The sequence below is a fragment of the Vicia villosa genome, unplaced genomic scaffold (genome assembly GCF_029867415.1).
Source record: "Vicia villosa cultivar HV-30 ecotype Madison, WI unplaced genomic scaffold, Vvil1.0 ctg.000591F_1_1_3, whole genome shotgun sequence".
Classification (NCBI taxonomy): Eukaryota; Viridiplantae; Streptophyta; class Magnoliopsida; order Fabales; family Fabaceae; genus Vicia; species Vicia villosa.
In genome coordinates this window covers 196,022-205,864 of record NW_026705271.1, presented here as the reverse complement: position 1 = coordinate 205,864, position 9,843 = coordinate 196,022, and the positions used below count along the sequence as shown (strand labels likewise).

General features: G+C 37.4%; 1 protein-coding gene across 1 annotated transcript; it reads left to right on the top strand.

Annotated features, from left to right (window-relative positions):
- The first annotated feature begins 1,104 nt into the window (after positions 1-1,104).
- LOC131629692 (uncharacterized) lies at positions 1,105-4,649 on the top strand. The gene is made up of 8 exons (XM_058900475.1): positions 1,105-1,403; positions 1,487-1,542; positions 1,855-2,017; positions 2,604-2,692; positions 3,071-3,203; positions 3,427-3,519; positions 3,617-3,719; positions 3,810-4,649. The coding sequence occupies exons 1-8, from the start codon at positions 1,248-1,250 to the stop codon at positions 4,172-4,174; spliced, it is 1,158 nt and encodes a 385-aa protein (XP_058756458.1). The 5' UTR covers positions 1,105-1,247; the 3' UTR covers positions 4,175-4,649.
- Positions 4,650-9,843: the final 5,194 nt, after the last annotated feature.

The following is a 9,843-nucleotide window of genomic DNA, read 5'->3' as shown; positions in this document are numbered from 1 at the left end:
TTGAATGCGACCCAAGTTACTGGAGTCTCGAGCAATTTAGAACGAATTGTAGATTTTCCCTTCAAACTTTTGCTTCATCTGACATTTTAATGCATGTGAAGTAAACTCTTTATGCTTACACTCCATCATAGTGCAAATAGTTTATATGATCTTAACCCGTCTCAAGGCTTCCTCCTAGTCAAAAAACTTGTTAAATGCATTAGAATGAATCCATTAAAATTTACCAAATACATAATGCGTGGGAAGTTCCCCATGATTTTTATTCTTTTATGTCCACCTAAAATATAGTTCTTCTGTCATAACTCACCATCAAAATTATAAAGAGGTTTAAGGATTATCCGCAAACACTTTAACATTTAAGTCCACGATTGTAACTGAAATAGTTTATTGTTATAATAGTGTGTACTTAAGACTAATTTATCTTTTAGATTTTATAGTTGATCCTTAGAATTTAAGATCCTAGATCCTTCTCCAAAGAATACTTGATTCAGAGAACAATTGTTAACACATGATTACAATTGTCAACACATGATTGAGCGAGTTCAATATGATATGCCTCTTCCGTGAATATAGCTTTGTAATTGACTTTATCAACGAATCTAAATTAGTTAATAGTGGGGTGAACATACTAATATTGAATAAGCTTATATAGTAAATAATTTAAAGTAACAATATTTAAAATGAGATGAGAAAGGCGATCCAAGCAATTACATAAATATATACAATTATTTAAAAATGTAATAGTTGAGAAACTCTCGCTTGTCTCCCATATTTATGTGACTTATATAATGTCATAGTTTTTTTTTTTTTTGACTGGAATGTCATAGATTTTACAATTGTTTAAAATTTTTAATTAGTTTAAGAAATTACAAACAATTAAACTTTAAAAATATATATATTTTAAATTTTTTTTTTATTATTCACTATCATTTATATACATGATTTTATAATTTTAATGAATTGACAATAATATAAAAACTATAATCAATATTTTTTTAATAAAAAATATAATAAAGCTAAAAAAGATATTAAATAAATATGAAAAATGTGAATGGATACAATTTGGCACCTAGTTATTTATTATTGCTACCCTTTTAGCTATCCATGTTCATCAACATCATCAATCCCATTTCATGTCTTCTTTGTGACCACATGTTTTTCCTACACTAACTAACTAGCTCAAGCAAGCCTCAAACCACCCATAACCATTTCCCATCTTCATCTTGAGAAAACTTAGCACAAACTTCATGATTCAAATGTTCCACCCTCCCTTTCGCTTTCTCACATTCCCATGCACAAAACCACCTCAATTAAATATTCACCTCCTCCTTTCCCTTCCCGCTCCAACCATCCTTTGCTCATCACTCAACGATGGTTCCTTTTCCATCCCAAAATCAACCCAGGCACACTCTTTTTCCCATTTTCATTTTTAAAACCCTAATTTTTTTAATCAATTTTGGATAATGTGATTATGTTTTTGTTACAGTTTGGTTATAGTCCTCCAGAGGATCTCTTTGGACTTGAGATGGAATTCAAACCAAGGTCTCAATTTTATTTATTTGTTTATTCAACTTTTTTCTTTCCTTTAATTCTCATAAACACCTCTCATAATAATGTGTCTCTGTCGGTATCCGAAATTGACACCGACAGTTGTGATTATCTTTAATTTATTTATTTTACAAATTATTATTAGTGTCGACATGTCAGTATCGGTGTGTGAGTGGCATGTTGCGTTTCTTGTGCCCGTGCTTCAGATCATAAATATCTCATTTGTATTTAGGGAATAGTTATAGTACTCATTGTTTCAATTAAGATTTTTGAATGTTGGCAAGGTTAAAAAAATTTTGATTTCAGGAAAGCGAACTCGCATACAAGAGAACCAAGGTCATGGTTTGGACCAAATGGACAATATATCAGAGAGCTACCTTGTCCGAGTTGTCGAGGAAGGGGTTATACTCCTTGTACAGAATGTGGAATTGAAAGATCTAGATCAGACTGTCCAAAATGTAATGGAAAGGTACTTTGTTTTATCGACTATATTTGTTTATTGATTAAAGCATAGGTTCAATTTAGTCGTATTTATGTAATGTAGCACTAACACTTCAGATAGAAGGTGTGTAGGAATGTCCAACATGTATTGATGTCCAACACTGACACATCTGATTACATACAATCACTTCCAGTTTCTCAAATTATTATAGGTTAAATCTGCAGGTGTCTGTGATGTGTCTGGTGTTCCTATTTGTGTTATTGCTATGAATTCATAGGGTATTAGGTTCTTATTAGAAGGGGTTCAATGACTCTGATAAATGAGATAAATGATTTGGATAGAAATATGATAGAAAATTATGGCCTCGTTTGATCCATGTAGCTGACCTCATTTGGTGATATTAGATTTGGTTGTTGCGGTTGTTGTTAAAACTAGAGGGAGTATGAGACAGCTTATTAGTTAAAAGTATCATTTCTTAATATACATCTTTTTGTGATGTCATATATTAAGTAAAATCCTCATTCTTGCTATATTTATAGCAGTTGCGAAAATATGGCATAGAGCATGATATTTAATTTCTACCCTTTTTTCCTTTCGGTCTTCATGTAAACAGGGTTTATTGACTTGCCACCAGTGCTCTGGAGATTGTGTTATATGGGAAGAATCTATCGATGAACGACCATGGGAGAGAGCTCAATCAATGTAACACCTTAAACTTAAATTTCCTCCTTTCTGTTTTTATCTTCTGTTAACTCTTTGGAAATGTTGTTAAGATGTTTTACAGTACATCTTTGTTTTTCCCTTATGTAATTTGTTTTATCATCTTTTTTTGTCTTCTTCTTACCTGAAACGTATACCTTCTTGCAAAAGAAAATTCATCCAACTTATTAGTTTAGTTCTAACTAAAATTGTTTTTTAATTATTGTGTTAAAAAAATTCTAGTTGTTTTTAAATGTAGTTAGTATAATCATCATATTCTTATGATGTCATAAAATTCTCACATAAATTATGCTAAATAGTGATGATTTTTGAGTCATAAGAATATTTCTTCACGGGTTTTGCTGTATTGATTTTTCTTAGATCGCCACTCAAAGTGAAGGAAGACGATGAAGTTGACAAATTGGACATAAAGCTAGATGCAAAGAAAAAATCCAAACGTGTTTACAAGTCACCGTCTCCTGAAGTTGGATTGAAGATTAGCCGTTCTTTAAAAGTTAGTTTGGCTGCTTAACCTTAATATGCTTATTTCTGATACATGGATCACAGATCACAGATAGTGAGTACATTAGCCCGTTCCCTTCATTGATCGATAAATCTTAAAATTTGGATTTGGCATAATTCAACACTATAGAGGATAGTTACAACTAAGAAAATGATTCATATCTGTCTGCAAAGGATATAAATTTGAATGTGTTTGTTTAGTTGAATGATTGCAGAGTCTCAATGCCAAAACTGGTCTATTTAGCAAACGAATGAAGATCATCCACCAGGATCCAGTTCTCGAGGCTCAAAGAGTGGATGCTATTAAGGTTTTATCCGAGAAAAACTATGCAAATATTTGAAACATTAGCTTCTTTCTTATACACTAAAAATTCTCACCATGAATACTTGCTTTGATGGATGCAGAAAGCCAAGAGAACTGTTTTAGCTAGAAAGCATGCTTCCAAAACTATGAAAGCATTCTTCAGCGATCCAATAAACCGTCAGAAAAGGAGCATCGCCATGAAAGGTCAGTTTCGTTTATTTTGACTTGAATCTTAAACAAAGGCATGGTTGAACTTCAAATTCGTGAACCTCTTTTTTTCGTTCTCTAATGCAGGAGTGAAATTCTACTGTCAAAGCTGTGGACGCGAAGGACATAGGAGACACTACTGTCCGGAACTCAAGGATGGTTTGATTGAACGGCGATTCACTTGCAGGCTATGCGGCGAGAAAGGCCACAACAGAAGAACGTGCGATAAGTTAAGGATAAGCCATAGTGATGGGAAAGTTATAAAACATCACCGATGTAAAATATGTCGACAATATGGCCATAACAGAAGGACATGTCCACAAGTTGTTTCGAATAAAAGAATAGACAAGGCATCTCAAAGAGTATATATTTGTCGATTGTGTCAGGAAGAAGGACACAATATTAGGACATGTCCTAGAAGAATAGTTGATACTGAACATTCTCAAGAGTAATAATCCTACTTTTGAGATACTAAGTGTTTGAACCTAAATCTCATTGAGGAAATTTGAAAAGCTTTGTACATTTTGCTCCCTCTTGTAATTGCAACATGACCTATAAAGTCCTTGATGTAATATTTTTTACTATTCTCATTTTCTAATATTACTTAACATTGTTGAAGTCCACGAATTTTTTGTTCTTCACAATTCATGAAGATTCCAGTTTATACAATTCTTAATCTTTTGTTTCTGATTTTGTGGTGGAAGGTATGGTTTCAGATTTTTCAGATCCTTCTTCTTCGATTGAAGGGCAAAAATTATATTGATTCTAGAAGCAGATTTTTCCACGTCAGTGACAGAGGAAAGAGTTGAATATTATAGATCGGTTTTGTTTTTTTAGTTTGAAGAGGACTTATCTAGATATCAATTTGGAATTTCTTTATGGAAAATTTCTAATGTGCATGTTGAAGCTATTGGTTCCCTGCATCTCACATTCAAGCATGAAGATATTAGCTCTCTGTGCACCAGAATTTTGGTGATATGTTTCTATGGCAGGCAGACCCAAATTCGCAGGGTCCATCCACACCTGAACTCAAATCAACGAATGAAAATCCGAGTTGACTAAGTTTGGGTGCTATCTGATATTTCGGGTGCGAGTTTGGATAGTGTGAAACCCGCACCCCAAATCTAAAATCACACCCGTTTAGACTTGAAATTATATAAGTGCCCCTAAGTATATATAAGTTGTAGGAAAATTAATGAAAAATTTCAACGTTGTTGTATTTTATGTGTTTTGCTGCGGGTTTGGGTGAAAAAACCTGAACCCAACGAGTGTGAGTGTTATTTTGCCACCCGAATAGCCTTTGAGTTCGGGTTCGTGTGAAAATTTCGGATGCGGGTTTGGATAGTGTGAAACCCACACTCGACTCCTACCTCTTGCCATTTCTATATGTTTCTTTGTTGATTTGTGATGTTTAGCATTATTTTGGCTTTGTTGTTGCTTCTGTTCATGATGGTTAATCTTGCATCCTCCATGAATGGTTAAACATTGATATTTTGCTTTTTCATGGGTGGTTAAGTACTTCTGATGATTAAATTTTGTTTCTTAATTGAAATTGTTCCTTAATTAGATTTGTTGATGTTAGCTTCTCTCTTATGGTGGTTAAAAATTTTCTTCCTCCAAGAGTTTAAGTCTTGAGTTGTGGCATATGCTTGATGGTTACGCGTTTGAATGTTGCTTTCTCCGAGTGGTTAAACCTTAAGTTATGTTTTATGCTTGATGGTTAAATTTTTGTTGCCTTATTTAACATTTGGAAGTTTACTAAGTGTTCTGGACCGGCCCAATCACTCTTATTGGGCCAATCCAGCCTTCGGGCAAACACCAGACATAACCGAGCACGAGAGAACCTCGTGCCCGGAAGCGGCCAGCTCATGCGTCGCCTAAATCCACGCCTTGCAAAGCGGAGCTAATTTCGCTTAGGATTATCCTATAAATAAGCCCTCTATCCTCAGGGGGCGAGGTAACCTTTTTCTTACCCCCAAAAATCTCTCACTTTGTTGTACCTTGTAGATCACATACTTACTTTGGCATCAGAGTGCCTTGCAGGTACAACCATTTTCCCCCCTCTCAACCGTTCCGGATTTCAAGCCTTCTTTGTTGTGGAATTCCAAACGGGCAAAGTCTGCTTCCCGAAATCCATGCCTGCCCGGCCAAACGTAGACAAATCGAAGTTCTGTCGGTTCCATAAAGGCCACGAGCATAACACGGAAGACTGCATCCACCTGAAAGACGCAATAGAAATATTAATCCAAGAAGGACACCTGAAACACTATGCAAAGACACAAGAAGCCGCCAAAGAGGCCAAGCCAGTCACCGAGGAGAAACCAGCGGAAGAAACGCCCGCCATGCAGGTGGCCATGAGTATCACCAGACCGAAGGACTTTTACCTTCCTGACTGGGCCAGGGCGTCCTCCACCCTTTCTCCTTACAGCCCGTGGGAAATTCTCCCTTCTTCCATGGTCATATCTGGAGGAGGATTCAGCAAGCTCACTGTCGGATCTGTAAAACGGAAATTCGACGAACTAATCTCAGCAAGTTCGAGCAAAGCCGCTACCCTCGACCTGGCCAAAGGCGGCCCATCCTCCATATCTTTCTACAAAGACGAACTGCCAGGCGGAGCGCCCAACGCGACTATCCCCCTCCTCATCCGAGCCCGGATGGCCAACTTTGATGTGCGCTGCATTTTAGTCGATCAAGGGAGTTCGGTGGACATCATGTACTCCCAATTATTCAAGACGCTGCAACTGAACGACAGTCACCTCACCTCCTACGTGGGATCCAACCTACAAGGTTTCAACAGCACCGTAACTAAACCGTGGGGGTTCGTCGAGCTTATCGTTTCAATCGGGTCGGCGAAAACCGCGAGGGCCGTCAAAGTCCAATTCCTAGTTGTGGACCTCCGATTTTTTAATCCCGGGCCATACCTCTGTTCTGTAGAGATACGTGAACTGACTCTTTTTTATCGCTTAATGCTTTCGCATTTTGAAAATTCACAGAGTCGCCACCGACCTTTTATTTTATCCAATTAAGGAAAGGTTTATAAAAGAAACAGAAAAAAGACCTTTAAGAAATTCTGGGTAAGGGGGTAGGTTATACAAAGGGAAGGTGTTAGCACCCTTTGTATCCATGGTTATCCATGGGCTCTTAAGTTTGCTTAGCTCACTTGTTTTTCGATCACTTTTCAATTGCTTTAGAATGCTCATATGTGGTTTCAAATACCTTTGTAAATTGAATTTTGTAATGATCCTTGTATGGATGTATACAAAATGCTTGTTTATCTTTCGAAAGATGTTTTGGAAAGAACGTTAACTTTGTAATAACCCGTGTTTGGATGTATACAAAGTATTGTCTTTTTTGAAAGTTTTGTTTTGAAAAACAACAGTGTATGATGTAACACCCTTCTAATACCCCGCATAAATAATAAATAATAATCAGAGTAAACATGAAAAAGGGCATTACAACTTCCAATTAATTAAACAATAATACTCATGTCATGCCATAAAAGAGAACGTCAATCAAATTTATTCAGATCAGCATGTCTAACACAGCGGAATTATCTTTAACATCTGAATAACAAACAGCCAAGTCACAGACTTAAGGCGTTAACATAAAATCCATCCAAAACAAAAGTTTAACAAGTAACTCTAAACGACGCCCCCAGTGTTACACGACCAGAGCATGACACGGACCCAACTGACTCTAACGAACTACTTGACGAGCTAATCCTCACCAAGTACGAGAGCTACTCCTTAATCTGAAAAATAACAACAGTAAGGGTGAGTCTCATTCACATTTAACTAATGTTATAAGATATAGATAATAAAATATCATTTCACATGCAATTCACCCAATTACAGTTATGATCAGATTCAAAACATACGATCAGTAAGCAAACAACCAAATTAACACATATTATAACATTGGACAATCTTCCATTCATGTTATAACATCAAAACAGCCTAATGCAATGCAACTACATGCATGTGGTACCAAAATCTGGGATAACCCAACTCACCGACCCACCATCGTCAAGGATACGGCAACACCCACTCACTAATTCCACACAATGGGAATTAGCTACTACTGATCCACCATCGTCAAGGACCAGCCACAAATGATTATGAATGCATGCATCAACCATAACATGCTCATCACCCACATACATCGATCAATGTCATAATCATCAATAAAACACATATTTCATACCAACAATACATGTATAATAAACACCAGTTATAACCACAACATCATACAGGTAAGACATTCGTTAGTGTACCTATAAGCATATCCCACCACAACAAATAAGATCGATTGTTTTTAAAATGATTCAAACCACAGCTCAAAACACCATTTGATTGTATAAATTATTTGATTAGCTTCACTGTGCTCGAAACGGCACCAAGATCCGGCTTACGGTTTAAAAGTTACACATTTTTAAACATTTCCAGAATGACCTGTCGCAACAACTAACAGCACGCGGCGCCACACACGTTCGCGGCGCGGAACGAATCGAAACTACGCCTTCGCGGCGCAAACAAGGTTTCGCGGCGCGGAACGAGAAGAAACTACGCCTTCGCGGCGCGACCATACTCTCGCGGCGCGTACTGAGCATAACAAAACTTCCTGGCCTTTTGCCAAGCAGTTCGCGGCGCCAACTCCTGGACGCGGCGCGAACTGGCGATTTCCTGCGCTCCGAATAGCAGAAAACAGCCTGCGATTTCGTCCCCCTTTTCACCGAATCACTACCATACAAATCTCATTCCAACCAGATTTCGCATACAGTGAAATAACACATATTATAACACATTATAATACATTCAACCATCCAATTATCACCAATACATGATCAATATAATCATTATGCATCAATCCTCCCAAAACCTAACATTTCTACAACCTAAGCACAACCCAATCGATCCGAATAACACGATCAAATTCTATCATACTACCTATAATCCCATAATAGAAGATAAACGGAAGAGTCCCCCCTTACCTGAAGGTTGATTCTTCGTTCTTCCTCGCGTCGCCTTCTCCACTCCTCTTCTCTTTTCACGTTCAGACTCTTTTTTTTCCCAAAATGCTGTAACCCTCTCTATTCCACAACTCCTCCTATTTTATTAAAATTGAAATAAACTTATTTTAATTAGTAATAGGGCCTACCAATGCACCCTCTCTTTACTAACTACAACACAAGCCCAATTGCTTAATTCCTCATAGTCTTCCATAATTCCAAATAATTCCCCATAATTTATTTAAATTAATTAAATTAAATTATGAAAATAGATAGAGTGTTACAACTCTCCCCCACTAAATAGTTTTCGTCCTCGAAAACATACCTTAGGCAAATAAGTCTGGATAGGAATCCTTCATCTGACTTTCCAGCTCCCAAGTCACATTCCCACCTGCTGGTCCTCCCCAAGCTACTCTGACCAACGCTATCTCCTTGCCACGCAATTGTTTCACCTTTCGATCTTCAATCCTCATGGACAAAGTCTCAACTGTCAGATTATCTTTTACCTGTACATCATCGACTTGGATCACATGAGATGGATCAGCAATGTACTTCCTCAACTGTGATACGTGGAATACATCATGCAAATTCGCAAGCGTCGGTGGCAACGCAATACGATACGCCACTTCTCCCACCCTCTCCGAAATTTGAAACGGACCAATGAATCGCGGAGTCACTTCCTTGATTTCAGTGCTCTACCAACACCAGTTGTAGGAGTCACCCTCAAGAACACATGATCTCCTTCTTGAAATTCAAGTGTCCTCCTTCTTTTATCATGATAACTCTTCTGACGACTCTGAGACGTCCTCATCTTCTCCTGAATCATCTTGATCCTTTCTGTTGTCTCCTGAACAATCTCCGGTCCAATCACAGCACTTTCGCCAGATTCGTACCAACATAAAGGCGTTCTACACTTCCGACCATACAAAGCTTCAAACGGAGCCATACCAATACTCGAGTGAAAACTATTATTGTAAGTAAATTCGATCAAGGGTAGATAACTATCCCAAGCACCGCCCTTTTCCAACACACAAGCACGCAACAAATCTTCTAGTGATTGAATAGTTCTTTCTGTCTGTCCATCCGTCTGCGGATGATAAGCAGAACTCAATC

Coding starts and splice junctions, on each gene's coding strand:
- LOC131629692 (XM_058900475.1), top strand. CDS start 1,248: ATGATTCAAATGTTCCACCCTCCCTTTCGCTTTCTCACATTCCCATGC. Junction 2,018..2,603: donor GTCCAAAATGTAATGGAAAG/GTACTTTGTTTT, acceptor TCATGTAAACAG/GGTTTATTGACTTGCCACCA. Junction 2,693..3,070: donor TGGGAGAGAGCTCAATCAAT/GTAACACCTTAA, acceptor GATTTTTCTTAG/ATCGCCACTCAAAGTGAAGG.